Below are 22,955 nucleotides of genomic sequence, written 5' to 3' on the forward strand. Positions count from 1 at the left end.
GATTGAGCTGTATGCATATGGTTTGTGTACTTTATGTATGTTATACGTCAATTCAAAAAATCTAAAGGAACTGATACCTTATAGGATGTAAATGAAGTTTTCTGTTCACATTGCTTTTTTCTTTTTGCCTTGGCAGAGAGAGGACAATGTTGGATTTTAGTATTTATTTTTGTAATTTCAACTTTTATTTTAGATTTGGGGGGACGCATGTCCAGGCTTGTTATGTGGGTATGTTGTGTGATGCTGAGGTTTGGGGTACAAATGATCCCATCATCCAGGTAGCGAGCATAGTACCTGATAGGTAGTTTTTCGAGCCCTTTCCCCCTGCCCTGTCTCTCCTGACCCAGTGTCTCCCAGTGCCTTTCATTCCCATCTTTATGTCCACATGTACCTAATGTTTAGCTCCCACTTAAAAGTGAGAACATGTGGTATTTGGTTTTCTGTTCCTGTGTAAATTTGCTTAGGATGATGGCCTCCAGCTGTATCCATGTTGCTGCAAATGACATGATCTCATTTTTTATGGCTGTGTAGTATTCCATGATGTATATGTACCACATATTCTTTATTCAGTAAGGTTGGATTTTAACTGAATATTTATTTGTTTCCTTGTGCATTTGTCCCCTTTAACCACCAAGCAGTCTAACTCTGGTGATGGGTCCTGGACAGTGGAGAGTTTCGTAGCAGGATTTTGAAAGCATCATAATTTAGATTGTTCCTGGGGCTAGGAGCACTAGCATGGACCTCTGAAGTCAACATGGAAGAAAATAATTCCAAGAGTTATAACAGTGGTCAGGAGCTAGGAACCTGATTTAAGTTCTTTAACACCTTTACTGTGATATTTTAAAATATCTTTTCTAAGTATTGTTAAATTAAAATGCACTATTAAATTATAAATAACATGTTAGAAATATGCCATTTGCTAGCATGATACAATGAAAGAGGATAAGCTTTAGAGTTAGATTCAAATCCTGGCCTTGCTGTTTGCTCAGTATAAAACTTCGGGCAGTTTACTCTAATTCTTTTTTTTTCTTTTCTTTTCTTTTTTTTTTTTTTGAGACAGAGCCTCACTGTGTCACCCAGGTTGGAGTGCAGTGATGCAGTCTCAGCTTACTGCAACCTCCGCCTCCAGGGTTCAAGCAGTTCTCCTGCCTCAGCCTCCCAAGTAGCTAGGACTACAGGCACGCAGCACCACTGTGCTTGGGTAATTTTTTTTTTTTTAATTTTTTAGTAGAGACAGGGTTTCGCCTTGTTGGCCAGGCTGGTCTTAAACTCCTGACCTCAGGTGATCTGCCCACTGTAGCCTCCCAAAGTGCTGGGATTACAGGCCTGAGCCACTGTGCCCAGCCCAGTTTACTCTAATTTTTTGTGCCTTAGTCTTTTTGTGCTAAATGGGGATGATATTCTTACTCAATGAAAAGTCAATGAAGATTACTGTGTAAATGGAATAGCACTGTGTTTGGTACATCATAGGTGCTCCATGGGTAGACTTTTCCCCATTCTGCTTGCTAGTCCACTAAATAATGTTAGTAAAGAAAGAATCTTTCTAACTGTAGAGAGACTTACAAGACTGAAAAATTTAGTGTATTTATTTTAATTTTGTGTTTAAGTTGGGATTTTTAATTTCTGAAAGAAAATAAAGGTGCCTTTTTTGTCAATTAATCTTTGACCTCTTTTAATACAATAATCCAACCTTGTTCTCTCTCTTAACAGATTTTCATCTTAAAAAACATTTACTCATTGAAAAATATGAGAATTTATAAGAAAAATTGAAATATTACCCATAACTGCACCACACTGATATCTGTACTAGTAAGGTTTGGTGTACGCTAGTCCCCCCTTGTCTGTGGTTGGCTTTAGTTACAGCCAAATGTGGCTCGAAAATATTAAATGGAAAATTCCAGAAATAAATGGGCAAATAACTTGCATGTTATTCTGAGTAGCTTGATGAAATCCTTCGCTGTCACTCATTGTCCCACTCAGGACATGAATCATCCATTTGTCCAGCATATTCCTGCTGTCTGCCCATTAGTCACTCAGTAGCTGTCTTGGTTATTAGATCAACTGTTGGATATCACAGTGCTTGTGTTCAAGTAACCCTTATTTTACTTTTATTACAGTATATTGTTATAATTGTTTTATTTCATTATCAGTTATTGTCATTAATCCCTTACTATGTGTAGTTTATAAATTAATCTTTATCATAGGTACGTAAGGAAAAACATATATAGGTTTGGTACTATCCACCGTTTCAGGCATCCACTGGGGGTCTTGGAACAAATTCCCTGCGGATAATAGGGGACTACTGTAATTTCTTCCGTTTACTTGTCTGTATGTTTTTAAACTGTAGTTTGACATGAAACCATACATGTGGTTTTTGCATTCCTCATTTGTTTCTAAATCCAGCGCCATAGACTGCTCGGCCACACCACACTCGTTTTTTTCTTAATATGTAACGTTTCCCCATGTTATTAAAAATTTTCTAAATCCAGCGCCTTAGACCACTTGGCCACACTACCACACTCATTTTTTCTTAATATGTAATGTTTCCCATGTTACTTAAAATTCTTTGCATTATTTTAGATAGCTGCATAGTATTACATCTTAGAGCCTATTATAATTGAAGTCTTTTACTGTTAGAAACTTAGGAGGTTTCCAGTTTTTTGTTATGCTATGATAATGGCATTTTTCTGCATGAATCATTTACCTTTAAGACTATTTCCTTAGGCTATACTTAGGGAAATCTCATTATTTTACCTAAGGGAAAGTAGTTTTATGGTTTTTAGATGCAAATTTCAGAATTGCTTTATAGAAAAGCTTTCAATTCATAATTTTACCAGGAGTATAGAAATGAATCCATTTTGTCGAACTCTCACTACTGAATATTGTCCATTTAAAAATATTCCATTTCTTTTTTCTTTATAGCATTTGTTCAGTGCTCAGCACAGGAGTTTGACCAGACAGAGTAGACGTCAAATATGTACCAGTAGTTTGATGGAACGTTTCTTACAGGATGTACTGCAGCACCACCCATATCATTGTCAAGAAAGCAGGTAAAGTAGTTGATTGGAATAATATTTATACGTAGTTATTTATATGTAGTTACATGTTACAGTAGGTGTTTGTGTTCATGTCCCAATCAATACTTTAAGTGAATCTTTGAGTCAAGGAATATAAAGTAAAATTTTAGTAACTTTCATTTGCAATTTAAAATTTTTCTTAGCTGAAGTAAGAAATTTCACTACAGAAGATATGGACTACACTATGTTTTTTTCTAAATAAAAGTCTTAGGCTAATAATTATATATCATTAAGATGTTTTATAAGTATGTTATAGGATTAAGCAGGGGGAAAAGGAGGAAGAAATAGTTTTTTTTGTTTGTTTGTTTTTGAGATGGAGTTTCGCTCTTGTTGCCCAGGGTAGAGTGCAATGGCGCCATCTCAGCTCACCGCAACCTCCACCTCCCAGGTTCAAGCAATTCTCCTGCCTCAGCCTCCCGGGTAGCTGGGATTACAGGCATGTGCCACCACACCTGGCTAATTTTTTGTATTTTTATTAGAGTCGAGGTTTCGCCATGTTGGTCAGGCTGGTCTTGAATTCCCGATCTCAGGTGATCCACCCGCCTTGGCCTCCCAAAGTGCTGAGATTACAGGCGTGAGCCACTGCACCTGGCAAAATAGTTTTTAAAAGGTTAGCAACAGAAAAACTGGTGAAAATAGCAGAGTAAGGACAATTAAGTCAAAACTGAGTCAAATCCACATTAATAGAACTCTGCTAATTCTGAGTAAAAGAGATATCAAAAAGAATTGGGTTTTTAAATAATCTGTCTGTATTTTGATAGCTTTTCTTGTATCCATTTGTTTTAGTTGTTTTTAATAAAAGTAATTATTTTGATAACATTTAAGAGTTAATGCCCTATGTTGAAGAAAAACATTGGTAGAAAATCAGATTAAATATTACAATATGTAGCTCCAGCTGTACAAGATAAGGTAAAAATAGATCATTAGCACATCTGTGCAGAATTAACTGAGATGTGCACCGGTTAGTAGAAAAAGGGATAAACTTCTTTGCCTTGCAAATCACTAACATAGACCTTAGAAATGGCAAAAATATTTTAATGGAGAAAAGTTAGAGGAAAACAAGATGGTTTCTTAGCTGGTCTTCCAGAATTAGCCTATCCTGGGGTAAGTGTAAATTTCCAGTTTTTTTTTTTTTTTTTTTTTTTGAGACGGAGTCTTGCTCTGTCACCCAGGCCGGAGTGTAGTGGCATGATCTCAGCTCACTGCAACCCCCACCTCCCTGGTTCAAGCAATTCTTCCTGCCTTAGCCTCCCGAGTAGCTGGGATTACAGGCACCCATCACCACACCTGGCTAATTTTTTTGTATATTTAGTAGAGGCTGGGTTTTGCCATGTTGGCCAGGCTGGTCTTGAACTCCTGACCTCAGGTGATCTGCCCGCCTTGGCTTCCCAAAGTACTGGGATTACAGGAATGAGTCACCGTGCCCAGCTCCAATGTATAACTCTCATAAGCAGTGCTTCAGCAAATATGTTTTTACATGATTTCTTTTTTCTTTTTTTTTGAGACAGAGTCTCGGTCTGTTGGCCAGGCTGTAGTGCTATGGCACAATCTTGGCTCACTGCAACCTCCATCTCCCGGGCTCAAGCAATTCTCCTGCCTCAGCCTCTCGAGTGGCTGGGATTACAGGCATATGCCACCATGCTTTGCTAATTTTTGTATTTTTAGTAGAGACAGGGTTTCACCATGTTGGCCAGGCTGGTCTCGAACTCCCGACCTCAGGTAATCTGCCTGCCTCACCCTCCCAAAGTGCTGGGATTATAGGCGTGAGCCACCACGCCCGGCCACATGCAACTATTTCTGTGGTATAGCTTGCTAGAATTTGAAGTTTTGGGTCAGAGTTTATGGACCTTAAAAGTTTTTTATTTTTATTTTTTATCTTTCCTTTCTGGAATAATTTCAGGCTTACAAAAATGTTGCAAAACTGGTACAAGAAATTCTTGGATCACCTTCCCCTGGCTTTCTCAAATATTAAATCCAAAATAACCACAGAGGGCCAGGTGCAGTGGCTCACGCCTGTAATCCCAGCACTTTGGGAGGCCAAGGTGGTCTGATGGCTTGAGGTCAGGAGTTCAAGACCAGCCTGGCCAACATGGTGAAACCCCTGTCTCTACTAAAAATACAAAAATTAGCTAGGCATGTTGGCACACGCCTGCAGTCCCAGCTACTCGGGAGGCTGAGGCAGAAGAATTCCTTGAACTGCACTCCAGCCTGGGTGGCAGAGCTAGACTCCTTCTTAAAAAAAGATTAAAAAAACCACAGTACAATGATAAAAACTAGGAAACTACAAATGCAGTAGGAGGATCACTTGACTACAGGAGTTGGAGGCTGCAGTGCACTTTGACCTCCCCCCGGCCGGTGAATAGGTGCATCCAGCCTGGGCAACATGGTGAGGCCTGTCTTGGCCTCTAAAAAAAAAAACAAAAAACAAGCCCCAAGCTGGGCGCAGTGGCTCACGCCTATAATCCTACCACTTTGGGAGGCCGAGGCGGGCAGATCACCTGAGGTCGGGAGTTTGAGACCAGCCTGACCAACATGGAGAAACCCTGTCTTTACTAAAAACACAAAAAATTAGCCAGGCATGGTGGTGCATGCCTGTAATCCCAGCTACTCAGGAGGTTGAGGCAGGAGAATCGCTTGAACCTGGGAGGCAGAGGTTGCAGTGAGCTGAGATTGTGCCATTGCACTCCAGCCTGGGCAACAAGAGTGAAACTTGGTCTCAAAACAAACAAACAAACAAACCCAAAGCAAAAAACTCCCTGAACCCTGCTCAGAGGGAGCCAGTTTTAAAAACACAAAAGCCAAAAACCAAGAAATTACATTGATACCATACTAACAGCTAATCTATAGACCTTGTTTAAATTTTGTTGGTTGTTTTAACTCATGTCCATTTCTTGGACCAGGAGCCAATCCAGAATCACACATTGCATTTCGTTGTCAACATCTCCTTAGTTTTCCTTTATCTTAAATAGTTCCTCAGTTTTTCTTTGTTTTTAAGACCATGATACTTTATTTATAGAGTACTGGCCAGTTAATTTATAGGATAGCCTTCAATTTGTGTCTGCCTGATATTTTCTTATGATTAAACTTCGGTTATGCATTTTGGGCGTGAATATCTTAGAATCGATGTGCCCTTCTCAGTGTGTGGCATCAGGAGACACATAATGTTGCCGTATCATTTTGGGTGATGTTAGCTTGAGCCACTTGATTAAGGTACTACTGTCTGCCAAGTTACTCCACTGTGAAGTTACTGTTTTTCCTAATTAATAAGGACCGTATGGGGAAGAACTTTGAGACTATGTAAATACCTTGTTTCTTATCTTACTTTTGCCCACTTATTTTATGCAACCATTAATGATTCTTTGATCAAAATTCTACCATAAAGGAGATCTTTACTTGTTCTTTCACTTTTCAAGTATTTAATACTTATTTATATCATTATAGATTCATGGATATTTCCTTTATTCTATGGGTTTTAATTTGTTACTATTTATTATTTATTTTGTTGCTCAAATTGTGTATGGACATTTGAAGTCCTTGCTAGACACTTCCTAGAAGGCTATACTAATTTATACTCACACCAGCAGCGTAAGAGAATGCTCATTTCCTGTCACTGTTGCTAACACTGGGATTATCAGTTTCTTTTTTCCCTCCCAACCTAATAGGCCAAAAATGTGTAGATATACATACTGATAATCCCATAGTATCTATTTTCAGGTAGAACTTTTCTGTATACTGATTAGCCATATTTTATTCCATGATATGTTTGTTAATATACTTTGCCCATTTTTCTATTGAGTTATTTGTGTATTTTGGCTTTGTAAGAAATATTTGAGTACGAGTAATATCTTTTGTATTTTAAATGTGTTACAGATTTTTTTCAGAACCCAATTGTTTGTCTTTTAACTGTTTATGTTATTCTTTATTATACAGAAATTAAAATTTTTGATTTAATCAGCTATAAGTAGAATTTTTCTTTATGGCTTCTTTTATGCCTTTTTCTTCATGCCTTTGTTTTTTCTTTTAAATATTTGTAATCATCTTGGAGTTTGTTTTTATATGTGGTATGAGGCAGGACTTCTTGTATCTCTAATTATCCTTGCTGATATAAAATGTCACCACCTGTGTCATAACCCAAGTTCTTATATTTGTGTATATGTGTGTATGTATATCTCATTTTGAAACCATTTTGTTTCCTTGATTTAAAAAAAATCCCATGCCAATAGTACATTATTTTATTATATATGTATAAACTTTCTAACTTATAGGATTTATGATTTTAAAACATTTCCTTTCTGTTCCCCCCTTGTCTGGACATTGTAAATTTTTCTACTTTAGCTTTCCTGAAAATCAGTTCTTGCTTTATTTTTGTTTCATCTTCATTAATTTTTTCCTTCTCTTCATATATTTCGTCTACCTTTTCATGGGGGCAATTTGGTTGTTATTTTTTTCATCTTAAATTGGGTGCCCAGTTGTATTTATGAATTCTTTTCTTAATGGAAGTATTTAAAAGTACGACATTTTTATTTTGGCCATATCTTATAGTTTTTATTTCTTTTAGATAATTTTAAAAATGTTTTTTTTTTTTAGCTCAAGAGTTTTCCTTTTTACCTCAAGAGTTTAGCTGTTTTTTGTTCGTTTGTAGGTCTCACTCTGTGGCCCAGGCTGGAGTGCAGGGTGTGATTATAGCTCACTGTAGTCTCAAAGTCGTGGGCTCGAGTGATCCTTCTGCTTCAGCCTCTCGAGTATCTGGGACTATAGGCATGTACCACCATGCCTGGCTTATTTTTTAAATTTTTTGTAGAAACAAGATCTCATTATGTTGCCAAGGCTGGTCTCGAACTCTTGGCCTCAAATGATCCTCTCACTTGAGTCTTCCAAAGTAGGGGGATTACAGGCATGAACCACCACACCTGGCCAAAAGAGTGGTTTTTAATCTTTAATGGTTAGATTTTTAGAGAGCTTTTTTTGTTGTCGTGTAGTTACAAATGATGAGTTAAATGTGGATTATGATTTAATTGTTAAACATATTATACACACACAAATACAGATGCAGATCAAAGCATCCAGATGGCAGTTCATGACCTTCTTGGGATTTTACCACCTGTATGATTTTATGATTATATCTTCTTTTCTTTTTTCCCTTTTCTTTCTTTTCTTAGCTACATATTGCACAATTGGTTTTATTTTGAGAATGTTATGATAGTCCTTAAGACAAATGAAGATAGTTTAGGGTTCTGAAAAACTAGAGTGAAGTGGTTGTTGCACTGCAATGTCATTGTTGAGAAGTATGAAAAATTAGGATTGTTTTTTGCTGCATCACAATACTTTTGATGCAGGGTTAACTTTTTTATTTTCTAAATTCAAAATTAATATTAAGGTAATAAATTTATATGGGAAAGATAGTAACAGTAATACTTAGGCTAAAATGAAATTGCATATGGCTGACACATGTATGCATGTTCTCTTAGACAAATGACATCTCAAATTGGAAAAATTCAATAAATTTTTAGGTGTTTATTTTTAATTGTTATAGGCTATTTTTATAAACAAACAGTTTTAGATTAATGGAAACAATGAGGAAATAGTACAGAGTGTGCCTATAATACTCTCTTACCCAATTTCTCTATTATTAACATTCATGTGGTATATTTGTTACAAGTGATGAACTGATATTAGTAAAGTCCATGGTTTATTCAGACTTCTTAGTTTCTACTTAAACTAAGTTTTCTTAAACTAAGATTTCCTTGGTTTTACTACTTTTTCTGTTTCAGAATCACATCCAGGATACCACATTACATTAACTTGTAATGTCTCTTTAGGTCCTTCTTGGCTGTGACAGTTTAGTCTTTTTTTTTTTTTCTTAAACAAGTCTAGATGTGATGATACTTATCTCTTTGAATTGTTATTTTTTATGTGTCTGCCTTCTGCAGCTACTTGAATGGTCTTTAAAAGGTAGCTTAACTTTTTTTGAATTTGCCTTAGTACCTAGCATAGTGCCTGTAATGCAGTAGTAAGTCCTTAGTAGATGGTTGTTACGTGAATGAATGTTTGCCTGACTTTAAGAATTCAGGCCATGGCGATATCATTAGGTCAGCTGGTTTTATGTACATGAAAGAACAGTCCCTGAAATGCTTTGGTCAAACATGTTGTCTTGATACTGGTAGAAGAGATTCATAGACTGATTTTAGATATGAAAGTTTTGGGTCTTTTAAAAAATAATGGAATTTAAATTTTGAATGGGAAGTACAAATACATAGACATAATTCACAGCGCACGTTCAAAAGTAAGTCTTCTTAAATTGCTGCCATCCTGTAATCACTTCCCTAGAGGTAACACTTGACACCTCTAGACTTCTACAGTTGTATGTGCCATTCTCCAGATATTCTAAGTGCATTATTTTTTTCCCTTCTATTTTACATAAATGGTAGCTTTCTGTGTACCCTTGCTTTTCACTAACAATGTTTATGGTAATTGGTTTTTATTTGTATATATAGAGCTGCTTTATTATTTTTAAAAACCACATTATATTCCATTAAATACCATTAATTATTTAACCAGTACCCAGTTACTGAGTATTCAGGTTGATTCTAGTCATTTGCTATTACCCCTCCCTCCGCTCAAAAGTAGCAGTAACTATTCTTGTAGATGCCTCATTAAACACATGAGAAAACCAAAAGTGGAATTAGAGGTCAAAGGGTATGTACATTCTTAATTTTAATAGACATTGCCAAATTGCTCTTTGTAGAGGTTACAAATCTACATAGAGGTTAACCAGTAACTGTTAACTGATCTATATTCCTATGAACAATGTATTAAAGTGCTTTTGTCCTTACACCCACACCTAAACAATGTGTTAAGATAATAATAGCTAACGTTTGTGAATGCTTACTGTGTGCCAAGCTGTTTCTTTGTTTTAATGCTGTTTATATGTAACAATTAATTTACTCATCAAAACAATCTCATGAGGGAAAATAGTGTAAGATTCCCTTTTTTTGGAGGCAGAAACTGAAGCATACAAAGTTAAGTAACATATGTCAGACTTTTTGCTATTTACTACTCTGATAACTGAAAAATAATATATGATTTTATTTGTTTAGTTATTCATGTTTAGGGGCCATTTGTATTTAAGTAGCAATTGGCGGAGCCACCTCCACCAATTCTGCAGTAATTCCCCCCCTGCGGTCCATGCAGTGTTCAGCCTGGGGTGACTGCCTGGATTCCTTGTCCTTTAAGGATAGTCCAGAACAGAAAGCAAATAACATTTATTATGCCTCTATTTTAATATTTTAAACAGACATTAGAATATGTTTATGAGTTTCCCCCCTTTCTTTTTAGTTCAACACAAGATGAGACACATGTGAATACTGGGTCATCGTCTGAAGTGGTGCATTTGGATGATGCTTTTTCTGAAGAAGAGGAAGAGGAAGAGGATGAGGATAAGGTTGAGGATGAGGATGCTACCGAAGAGAGACCCTCCGAGGTTTCAGAACCTATTGAAGAGTTACATTGCAGACCTCATAAATCTCAGGAAGGCACGCAGGAGGTTTCAGTTCGACCATCAGTTATTCAAAAACTGGAGAAGGGACAGCAGCAGCCCTTGGAGTTTGTTCATAAAATTGGGGCTGGTGTGAAAAAATGTAACCTAGTAGATATTGGTCAGGCTACAAATAATGGAAGCAACTTGGTACGCCCCCCAGTGATTTGTAATGCTCCTGCTAGTTGTTTACCTGAAAGCTCTAATGATAGACCAGTTACAGCTAATACAACTAGTTTACCACCAGCAGCTCATTTGGATTCAGTTAGCAAATGTGACCCAAACAAAGTTGAGAAATATGTTGAGCAGCCAGACGGGGCCTCTAGAAATCCTGTGCCATCATCCTATGTAGAAACTTCTTCATTTTCGTATCAGAAACATAAAGAATCAAATAGGAAATCTTTACGCATGAATTCAGATAAGTTGGTTTTGTGGAAAGATGTAAAATCTCAGGGTAAAACTTTGTCAGCTGGCTTGAAATTCCATGAACGCATGGGTACCAAGGGCTCCTTAAGAGTTAAATCTCCTTCCAAATTAGCAGTAAACCCCAATAAAACTGACATGCCTTCTAATAAAGGAATCTTTGAAGATACTATTGCAAAGAACCATGAGGAATTCTTTTCTAACATGGATTGTACCCAAGAAGAAAAGCATTTGGTTTTTAACAAGACAGCCTTTTGGGAACAGAAGTGCTCAGTGAGTTCTGAAATGAAGTTTGATTGTAGCTCTCTTCAGTCAGCATCTGATCAGCCCCAAGAGACTGCACAAGACTTAAATCTTTGGAAGGAGGAGCGAATTGACCAAGAAGATAACTATGAATCTAGAGGTTCAGAAATGAGTTTTGATTGCAGTTCCTCTTTTCATTCACTGACTGACCAATCTAAAGTGAGTGCCAAAGAAGTAAACCTTTCCAAGGAAGTACGTACTGATGTACAGTATAAGAATAATAAATCTTACGTTTCTAAAATAAGTTCTGATTGTGATGACATTCTTCACTTGATTACCAACCAATCCCAAATGATTGTTAAAGAAATAAGTCTTCAGAATGCAAGGCATATTAGCCTGGTTGACCAAAGCTACGAATCTAGTAGTTCTGAAACGAATTTTGATTGTGATGCTTCACCTCAGTCCACTAGTGACTACCCTCAACAATCTGTAACAGAAGTAAACCTTCCTAAGGAAGTGCACATTGGTTTGGTTGATAAGAACTATGGTTCCAGTAGCTCTGAAGTAAGTGCTGATTCTGTTTTCCCACTGCAGTCAGTGGTTGACCGACCCCCAGTGGCTGTCACAGAAACAAAACTTCGGAAGAAGGCTCATACCGGCTTGGTTGATAACTATGGATCGAGTTGTTCTGAAACAAGTTTTGATTGTGATGTTTCTCTTGAGTCAGTAGTTGATCATCCCCAACTGACTGTCAAAGGAAGAAACCTGAAAGGTAGACAAGTCCACCTAAAACATAAGAAGCGTAAACCCAGTAGTGCTAAAGCACATCTTGATTGTGATGTCTCACTTGGGACAGTTGCAGATGAATCCCAGAGGGCTGTTGAAAAGATAAATCTTCTGAAGGAGAAGAATGCTGACCTTATGGATATGAACTGTGAATCCCATGGTCCTGAAATGGGTTTTCAGGCTGATGCTCAATTAGCTGACCGGTCTCAAGTAGCAGAAATAGAGCCTCAGAAGGTGGATGTTGACCTTGAGAATAAGAGTGTTCGGTCTAGCCGTTCTTCTCTAAGTTCTGATTCTCCGGCTTCTCTTTATCATTCAGCTCATGATGAGCCTCAAGAAGCTTTGGATGAAGTAAATCTTAAAGAGTTAAATATTGACATGGAAGTTAAAAGCTATGATTGCTCCAGCTCTGAGTTGACTTTTGATTCTGACCCGCCTCTTCTGTCAGTTACTGAGCAGTCTCATCTGGATGCTGAAGGAAAAGAACGGCACATTGACCTGGAAGATGAGAGCTGTGAGTCAGATAGTTCTGAAATAACTTTTGATTCTGATATTCCTCTTTATTCAGTAATTGACCAACCTCAAGTAGCTGTTTATGAGGAAGAAACTGTTGATCTGGAAAGTAAAAGTAATGAATCTTGTGTCTCTGAAATAACTTTTGATTCTGATATTCCTCTTCATTCAGGAAATGATCACCCTGAAGTAGCTGTTAAAGAAGTAATTCAGAAAGAAGAGTACATTCACTTAGAAAGGAAGAATGATGAACCCAGTGGTTCTGAAATAAGTTCGGATTCCCATGCCCCTCTTCATTCAGTGACTAATTCTCCCGAAGTAGCTGTTAAAAAGCTAAATCCTCAAAAAGAAGAGCAGGTACACTTAGAAAATAAGGAAAATGAACCTACTGATTCTGAAGTAAGTTTGGATTATAATATCATTTTTCATTCAGTGACTGGACATTCTGAAGATCCCATTAAAGAAATAAGCCTTCACACAAAAGAGCACATGTACTTAGAAAATAAGAGTGTTTTTGAAACGAGTTTGGATTCTGATGTCCCTCTTCAGGCAGCGACTCACAAACCTGAAGTCATTGTCAAAGAAACGTGGCTTCAAAGAGAAAAGCACGCTGAATTCCAAGATAGAAGTAGTGAATTCAGTAGTTCAAAAACAAGTTTAGATTCTGGTGTCCCTCATTATTCAGTAACTGAACCTCAAGTAGCTGTTAACAAAATAAACAGAAAGAAGCAATATGTTCTAGAAAACAAGAATGATAAGTGTAGTGGTTCTGAAATAATTTTGGATTCTAATGTTCCACCTCAGTCAATGACTGACCAACCTCAACTAGCTTTTTTGAAGGAAAAACATGTTAATCTGAAGGACAAAAATAGTAAATCAGGTGATTCTAAAATAACTTTTGATTCTGCACAACTTCAGGAAGCGGTTAAAAAAATAGACCAATGGAAGGAAGAGGTTATTGGCCTGAAAAATAAGATTAATCAACCTAGTACTTATAAATTAATACATGATCCTGATGTTTCTGTTCAATCTGTGGCTGATCAACCCAAAGTAGCTATTAAACATGTAAACCTTGGGAATGAAAACCATATGTACTTGGAAGTTAAGAGCAGCCAATATAGTTGTTCAGGAATGAATTTGGATTCTGGTTTCTTGGGTCAGTCAGTAGTCAATCGACCTCAAATAACTATTTTGGAGCAGGAGCACATTGAACTAGAAGGTAAGCACGGTCAGTGTTGTGGTTCTGAAGTAAGTTTTGATTCTGATGACCCTCTTCAGTCAGTGGCTGACCGGCTGAGAGAAACCGTTAAAGAAATAAGCCTTTGGAAGGATGAAGAAGTTGACATGGAAGATAGGAGAAATGAAGCTAAGCGTTTTGAAATTATGTATGATTCTGATGTTCTTCAGCCAGTGGCTGGCCAACCTGAAGAAGTAATTAAGGAGGTCAGTCTTTGGAAAGAGCATGTTGACTTGGAAAATAAGATTGTCAAACCTACAGATTCCAGAATAAATTTTGATTCTCGTGAACCCCTTCAGTCCGTAACTAATAAAATTCCAGGGGTGAATAAAGAAAGAAATCTTTTGAGGGAGGAACATGTTTGTCTGCATGATAAGGGCTATGTGCCCAGTGATTCTGAAATAATTTATGTTTCAAATATCCCTCTTCAGTCAGTGATAAAACAACCACAAATTTTGGAAGAGGAGCATACCAGTCTGGAAGATAAGAGCAGTAATTCTTGTAGTCCTGAAGAAAGTTCTGACTCCAATGACTCTTTTCAGGCAGCAGCAGATGAGCTTCAAAAACCTGTCAAAGAAATAAACCTTTGGAAGGAAGACCATATTTACCTGGAAGATAAGAGCTATAAATTAGGTGATTTTGATGTAAGTTATGCTTCTCATATTCCTGTTCAGTTTGTGACTGATCAATCTTCTGTACCTGTCAAAGAAATAAACTTGCAAAAGAAGGATCATAATGATCTAGCAAATAAGAACTGTGAAGTCTGTGGTTCTGAAATAAAATGTCATTCTTGTGTTCATCTTCAGTCAGAAGTTGACCAACCTCAAGTGTCTTACAAAGAGGCAGACCTTCAGAAGGAAGAGCATGTTGTCATGGAAGAAAAGACCGATCAACCTAGTGATTCAGAAATGATGTATGATTCTGATGTTCCTTTTCAAATAGTAGTTAACCAATTTCCAGGATCAGTCAAAGAAACCCACCTTCCAAAGGTGGTACTTGTGGATCTGGTGCCCAGTGATAGTGATTATGAAGTAATTTCAGATGATATTCCCCTTCAGTTAGTGACTGACCCACCTCAGTTGACTGTCAAAGATATCAACTGTATAAATACAGAATGTATTGATATAGAAGATAAGAGCTGTGACTTTTTTGGTTCTGAAGTCAGATGTAGTTGTAAAGCCTCTACTCCCTCAATGACAAACCAATGCAAAGAGACTTTCAAAATAATAAACCGGAAGAAGGACTATATTATTCTGGGAGAGCCAAGTTGTCAGTCTTGTGGTTCTGAAATGAATTTTAATGTCGATGCCTCTGATCAGTCCATGACTTACGAGTCACAAGGACCTGATGAGAAAATGGTGAAATATATTGACTCAGAAGATAAGAGCTGTGGATATAATGGTTCTAAAGGAAAATTTAATTTGGAAGACACTTCTCATCGAACGACTCACCGACTGCAGAAAGCTCACAAAGAAGCCAACCTTCGGAAAGATCCAAGAAATGCTGGCCTAAAAGGTAAGAGCTGTCAGTCTAGTGCTTCTGCAGTGGATTTTGGTGCCTCTTCCAAGTCAGCGCTCCATCGAAGGGCTGATAAAAAAAAACGTTTGAAGCTAAAACATAGAGATCTAGAAGTGAGCTGTGAACCAGATGGTTTTGAGATGAATTTTCAGTGTGCTCCCCCTCTTCTGTCTGATACTGATCAGCCTCAAGAAACTGTTAAGAAAAGACACCCTTGTAAGAAGGTATCTTTTGACTTGAAAGAAAAGAACCGTGATTCCCAGTCAAGCTCTGTTCCCAAGGTTGATTCTGTAAGGAACCTGAAAAAAGCAAAGAATGTCATAGAAGATAATCCTGATGAACCAGTTCTTGAAGCCTTGCCTCATGTACCTCCTTCATTTGTGGGGAAAACATGGTCTCAGATAATGAGAGAAGATGACATAAAAATTAATGCTCTGGTGAAGGAGTTTAGGGAAGGTCGTTTCCACTGTTACTTTGATGATGACTGTGAGACCAAAAAAGTTTCTTCGAAGGGGAAAAAAAAGGTTACCTGGGCTGACTTGCAAGGTAAGGAGGACACTGCACCAACTCAAGCTGTGTCAGAGAGTGATGATATTGTCTGTGGTATTTCAGATAATGATGACTTGTCAGTGGCCTTAGATAAACCATGCCATCGTCATCCTCCAGCAGAGAGGCCTCCTAAGCAAAAGTGGCGTGTGGCTTCTCAATGCCAGACAGCGAAAATCAGCCATAGTACTCAGACCAGTTGTAAGAATTACCCAGTGATGAAAAGAAAAATAATTAGACAAGAGGAAGACCCACCAAAAAGTAAGTGTTCACGTTTACAGGATGACAGAAAAACCAAAAAGAAAGTCAAAATTGGGACAGTTGAATTTCCTGCATCATGTACTAAAGTTTTGAAGCCTATGCAACCCAAAGCCTTAGTCTGTGTTCTTTCTTCTTTAAATATTAAACTGAAGGAGGGTGAAGGCCTTCCTTTCCCTAAAATGAGGCACCATAGTTGGGATAATGATATTCGGTTTATATGCAAATATAAACGGAATATCTTTGATTATTATGAGCCCTTGATTAAGCAAATTGTAATTAGTCCTCCCCTGAATGTAATAGTACCAGAGTTTGAGAGGCGTAACTGGGTTAAAATTCATTTTAATAGGAGCAACCAAAACTCCAGTGCAGGAGATAATGATGCTGATGGACAAGGCTCTGCTTCAGCACCTTTAATGGCAGTGCCGGCAAGATATGGATTTAATTCACATCAGGGAACCAGTGACTCTTCTCTGTTTCTGGAAGAATCAAAGGTTCTGCATGCTCGTGAGATTCCAAAGAAAAGAAATTTCCAGCTAACATTTTTAAATCGTGATGTTGTCAAAATCTCTCCAAAATCAGTTAGAAATAAGCTTTTGGAAAGTAAAAGTAAAAAGAAAATTCACGGAAAGGTGACAACTAGTAGTAATAAGCTAGGTTTTCCCAAAAAGGTTTATAAACCAATTATTCTCCGGCAAAAACCCAGAAAAGCTTCAGAGAAACAGTCAATTTGGATTCGGACCAAACCAAGTGATATCATTAGAAAGTATATTTCGAAATACTCTGTCTTTTTACGTCATAGATATCAGTCCAGGAGCGCTTTTCTTGGAAGGTATCTAAAGAAGAAAAAATCTGTTGTCAGTAGGCTAAAGAAGGCGAAGAGAACAGCTGAAGTGCTTTTGAACTCTACAGTTCCACCAGCTGGTGCTGAAGAGCTGTCAAGCGCTGTCGCAAATCCTCCTCCAAAGCGACCTGTGCGGGCTTCTTGCCGCGTTGCAAGAAGGAGGAAGAGGAGTGATGAAAGCTACCATGGCCGACAGAAAGGTCCTTCTACACCTGTGAGAGCATATGATCTGAGAAGCTCATCTTGTTTACAACAACGTGAGAGAATGATGACTCGGCTAGCAAACAAATTGAGAGGTAATGAGGTAAAATAGAAGTTGGTTTTGTGTTCAGGCTAGTTGAGGATTCAGTACTTCAGTTGAAATATATTTGGTACTTTGTGCACACAGCTTTCCCAGCTTTGGTGAGAAAACTAATCTTGAACTATTTTGCTATAAATATTATTTTTCAGAATTTTTATATTCATTTAAAATTAGTGTTTAGAGTCCTTTCATTTTAAGATTCAGACGCAGCCTTTGTCCAACATTTTCTGTAGAAGAACTTCATCTTAATTTATGTCACAAAATAATTTAGCACCGTATATAGAATTTTGTTCCTCAAATCATATCCCTCTTATTTTTTATGATTCTCTCTCTCATGCCAGCAAATTTAACATTGTGAGAATGAATATAGCAAACTTATTAAAAAGAAGGAATTATAATGAATTATGTCAACTTTTGAATGGGGTTGACTTAAGTGAATACAAACAAAATATGAGTTTTCTTTCTTTTTAAAGCATTCCAGAAAATGAGATTCCATAATCTTTAATACAGTTTTTAAAAACTGGTGATTTTTTTTATGCATAACACAAACTCCTCCTGCTTCATTTAAATTGGATCTGCAAGTCTCTAACTTTTATCATTTGAACACATGCACACATACAGTCTCTAGGTTTTTTGGGTTAGCCTTATTAGATCTTAAAGGGGAAAATAATTTTGCCCATGTGTTTAGGCATTCCCCCCCCCCCCCTTTTTTTTTTTAACCACCTTTACTCTCCTCTACATGAAGAGTTGGTGGTTTAATATGAAAATCCAGGTTACTTTGTGGCCTTATCCCCTAAAAATATTTTAGGCATTACCATATCAGTTTTTATTTTTATTTTTATTTATTATTATTATTTTTTGAGACAGAGTCTCACTCTCTTGCCCAGGCTGGAGTGCAGTGGCCTGATCTTAGCTCACCACAACCTCTGCCTCCCGGGTTCAAGCGATTCTCCTGCCTAAGCCTCTCAAGTAGCTGGGACTACAGGCGTACGCCACCATGCCCGGCTAATTTTTGTATTTTTAGTAGAGTCGGGGGTTTCACTATGTTGGCCAGGCTGGTCTCAAACTCCTGACCTTGTGATCTACCCGCCTCAGCCTCCCAAAGTGCTGGGATTACAGGCATGAGCCACCGTGCCCAGCCTACCATATCAGTTTTTAATAACTTGAACTGAAATTATTGGCTTGGTAATATTTGGGCAGGCCATTAATTCTCATTAGAAAATTACTTAATATTTCAAAAAATTGAATAAAACTGGTAATCTTTGTGGAGGCCCATTTTGCAAGTGGAAACCTGTATTTATACATTAGTTTGTCTTTAACTTGTTAACAGATTTTAACAGTTCAAATGAAAGATGTTAACGAGATGCAGTTTGAGTCTGGGATACTCAGAATAGATCCAGAACCTTTATTCAGGGACACTGGTCGAGTTGGTACAGATGCATTCAGTTGTCATTCATTCATGTTAAGCCAAGATCCTGGATATTCTATCATTAATGTTAAGAGGAAACATTAATTACAACTATATTGTATGACTGCCATATTTTATTGAAACTAAGGTCAATGTTGAACCATATCTTGATTTCAGAATTTAAAATGTGTTACCTTAGAAATAATGAAATATAGTATAACAGTTGGTTTCTAAATGTGGTTTTATTTCAGGGGCCATTATTTAACCTGTGTATATGCTATGATGGAGTTCTTTTGTAATTTCTTTACTTCTAAATTTAAATGGTAATTATGTTTAAAAACAAATGTTTTTGTCTTTAGTTGCAAAGCAGCATATATCTCATTTCCTTCAACCTTGCCTCCTCGTATACAAATATATTTTCATTTCTCTTCTTAAAAGATCACTGGGCCAGTAGTTCAAAATAATCCTCCAATTTTAATTTAGGAACAAAGCTTTGTCCTACTGACTAGGAAGTAAACAAACAGCTGATATATAAAATACTCTATTTGTGGGTATTGGTGTCTTTTTTCCCTATGGAATAGACACATAGTTCCCTTGAATATTATTAATAGACATTCTACAGTCTTTCAGTGTAAGTTTAAAAGCAAGAGATCAAATGAAAATGTGTACTAGGTACCTATGATGTGTCATATCGTGATTGCATCATGCAGAGAGAACAGTTCCTATAATTCAAGTAATTAAAATTTCAAGTTATAAAAATGTTACCATTTTCACATTGGAAGCCCTTCTAAGTACCATTTTCATTGGGGGCAGGGAGAAGGTTTATATTTAAATTTTATATTACCAGACATAAAAGTACAGTGCAGTACTGATGATTTTGTTTAAAGTTTTTGAAATGTTTACTAAGTTCTTGTAATCATTATTATTTTAGACAAGCTTGAAAACTTGAAATTGTTGAAACTGATAATTTAAATTTAATTGGAAATTACTTTCAGAATTTGGTAGTACACAAGATGTGCCCCTTTGTCTAAATAAATGTTGGCTTAATTTGCAGAATAGATAAAACAATTGATGTTTTTGTGTATTCAAGAATGCATTAAATTCTTTTAATAGTAAAAAGTCAAATTACGACCATAATGAGTATTTTAATCTTGTTCTTGTTCAGTATTTTGCATAGATTTTTATTGTAATTGTCCTGAGTTCTACAGTATGTGAACAATATCGTGTGAAGTGTGTTTTTGCATTTGTGCATTTAAATTATTTATGTAACTAGGGCTGTGAGTAACACTGTTTTGTTTTTTTTTTTTTTGGTTAAAGAAAAGCTATATTTAAATATTCAAATAATTATATATTTCCATGTAAAACTAATGTGAAGACTAATGTATTTTTTATATTGCAGTGTAAAAGCTAAACTTGTTTTTGATGTTATCAAGATAAAATTTATTAAACCTTGAAATTTGTCTGTTCTCTCTTCATGTTAGAAACTTTTTCTGGGAATACTCGAAGAATAAGAGAATAATGGCCTGAGAGATAATAAATGAGAGAATGTAAATGTTGATGCCAGTGAGAAAATAGTTTAACCAAAGATATACAGATTATATTCAATGCAGTAGTTATTTCAAAGGATTAAAATTAAACCATTTATTTGTCTGGTGGAGTGGTGGATTAGTAGCTTTTCACTTTGTGTACCTGTGTTGAAAGGGCCCATGAACAAGACTGAGTTCATGAGGCTGTATCTATATCACTGTTTGACACCTACTGGGAAGGGAGAACTTGGGAGCCTCCACTACCACAGCATGTATTATAAAATACAAGAAAACATGAGAAAGTGTATGTATGTCAGTGAGGTAGGTGCCTTTGGCCCCAGTAGTACTGACTTCCAGAGTTTGTTGGCCTAGATGTTATTGCCAGGATAAACAACATCCTAATCTTTTTTTTTTTCCTTTCTTGAGGCAGAGCCTCTCTTTGTCGCCCAGGCTGGAGTGCAGTGGTGCAATCTGAGCTCACTGCAACCCCCGCCTTCCAGATTCAAGTGATTGTCCTGTCTCAGCCTCCTGAGTAGCTGGGATTACAGGCATGCACCACCACACCCAGCTAATTTTTGTATTTTTCATAGAGACGGGGTTTTACCATGTTGGCCAGGCTGGTCTCGAACTCCTGACCTCAGGTGATCCACCCACCTTGGCCTCCCAAAGTGCTGGGATTACAGGCATGAGCCACCACGCCTGGCCCCTAATCTTTATAATAAAAAATCATGGCCAGGCGCGGTGGCTCACGCCTGTAATCCCAGCACTTTGGGAGGCTGAGGCAGGCAGATCACGAGTTCAGGAGATCAAGACCATCCTGGCTAACATGGTGAAACCCCGTCTCTACTAAACAAAATACAAAAAATTAACCGGGCGCGGTGGCAGGTGCCTGTAGTCCCAGCTACTCAGGAGGCTGAGGCAGGAGAATGGCGTGAACCTGGGAGGCGGAGCTTGCAGTGAGCCGAGATCGTGCCACTGCACTCCAGCCTGGGCGACAGAGCGAGACTCTGTCTCAAAAAAAAAAAAAAAAAAAAAAATTACTACAGTGAAAATGTTAAATGGAGGTCCATTTTCAGCAAAGGGCTTTTATGTAAAGAAAATATAGTTTGTTGTTGAATCTTTAAGTAACTATAAACTTAAAATTTTCTGTGTTTATAATTTATTACATGAATGTTGTAATTTATTTCCAGGTTTAATTATTTTAAGGTTAAAAGGTGTGTGTGAGTGAACATCTTGAGCCCTTGCTGAGTGCCAGAGATTGTTCTAAGCTTTTAACCTGTTATCTCATTTGGTCTTCAAAGGACCTTTATGAGTTAGTTACTGTAATTTTCGCAATATATTAGATGAGAAAATTGTGGCATATTGTAGTTTATAGTTAATCATCATTCCCACCCCCCGGTTCCAAGCCAGCACTAATCTACTTTCTGTCTTTATAGTATATCCTTTTCTGGATAGTTCATATGAATGGAGTAGTAAAATACGTGGCCTTTTTGTTGGCTTCTTTCATTTACCACGATGTTTTGTCATTGTGTTGTAGCATGGATCAGTATTTTGTTCCTTTTTATTGCTGAATAATACTTACAGTTCGTTTTTAATGAAAATAATAACACAGACCTGGTCTCCTGGTAGCAAATATGAGAAAACCACTAGGTTTAAGCCTAGCTGTTCCCTTTATGCCTCTCCTATGTGTTATCCTTGGTAACTGCCCAGACCCAAGACCAGACAGGACCATTGCCTTCTAGAGTTCTCTTATTCCATACCTGGATGTTTGTGCTTCCTCCCTTGGACTTTTTGTCCCTTTACTACCCTTCCTGGCATTCTTTTCACTGTTCTGTGAATTCTCATTTTCAGTGTCAACACGTTTCCCTGTGTTGTCAGTGCTTTCACAGTGGGTTGCTGGCAGGTAATTGGAATCTGAGAATTTTATCCAAGTTGCCCATTATTCTAATCTCCCTAAGCCACAGAGCCAGGAACTGCTGATGGTGTACTGGTTGTGGCGAACACTGTTTTTTGAAAATTACTCTCTTGCATAACCACAGCACACACCATCAAAATCAGGAAATAAGCATTGATCTGATAAAACCATCTACTCCACAGACCTTGTTCAGGTTTGGGGGATTATTCCAGAATGTTCTCTCCTGGTCCAGGATTTGATCCAGGATCTACTGGCATGACTCTAATTTTCTTCAGTATGGAGCAGTTCCTCAGCCTTTCTTTGCATTTCATAGCAAACTTATTGAAGATAACTAGTTTTTTTTTTTTTGGTGGAAACTCAGTTTAATGTTTCTTTATAATCTGCTTTTTTAGGGGAGGAGCAGAAATTCTGTATTCTTAGTGTTTTGTAACTGGAGCCATGTGATGTCAATTTGAGTAAATGTGATAGAAGATACCCAGTGTTGGTCCTTAGGGAAAAAGGTTTTCATAATCACAGAAGTGGGGGCTCTCACTGAGTTTGAGTTATCAACAGTTACATTTTCTGGCAGCATTGACTGTGAATTTTATCTAATTATCTTTTAACTCATAGATAAGACAATCACTTATTCATATATTTACTACCCCTACTACGTGCTTACCAATGTGTGGGTGCCAGGGATCCAGGCATCAACCAAACAGGCCTCTGGTTGCTCACCCTCATGCACTGATATGTGTGAGAGGAAATTTCAGTAGTGGTAAGTCAGTGGTCTTGCAACATAATTCTTGTGCTTTCAAAGATCATTCATAGACTCATATAGCTAACACTC

The 22,955-nt window shown here is 37.3% G+C and overlaps 1 protein-coding gene across 10 annotated transcripts in view; it reads left to right on the forward strand.

Annotated features, from left to right (window-relative positions):
• ZDBF2 (zinc finger DBF-type containing 2) overlaps window positions 1–20,144 on the forward strand; it is a 39,758-nt gene extending 19,614 nt beyond the window's left edge. For 9 of the 10 annotated variants that reach the window (XM_054478317.1, XM_054478318.1, XM_063647822.1 and 6 more), the window contains 2 exons: window positions 2,923–3,050; window positions 10,413–20,144. In XM_054478317.1, the coding sequence (XP_054334292.1) occupies window positions 2,923–3,050; window positions 10,413–17,292 (7,008 nt within the window). In that variant the 3' untranslated portion in view covers window positions 17,293–20,144. The remainder of the gene's footprint in view (window positions 1–2,922; window positions 3,051–10,412) is intronic. The other variant, XM_063647823.1, reaches the window with a different exon arrangement.
• Window positions 20,145–22,955: the final 2,811 nt, after the last annotated feature.

The sequence above is a fragment of the Pongo pygmaeus genome, chromosome 11 (genome assembly GCF_028885625.2).
Source record: "Pongo pygmaeus isolate AG05252 chromosome 11, NHGRI_mPonPyg2-v2.0_pri, whole genome shotgun sequence".
Classification (NCBI taxonomy): domain Eukaryota; kingdom Metazoa; phylum Chordata; class Mammalia; order Primates; family Hominidae; genus Pongo; species Pongo pygmaeus.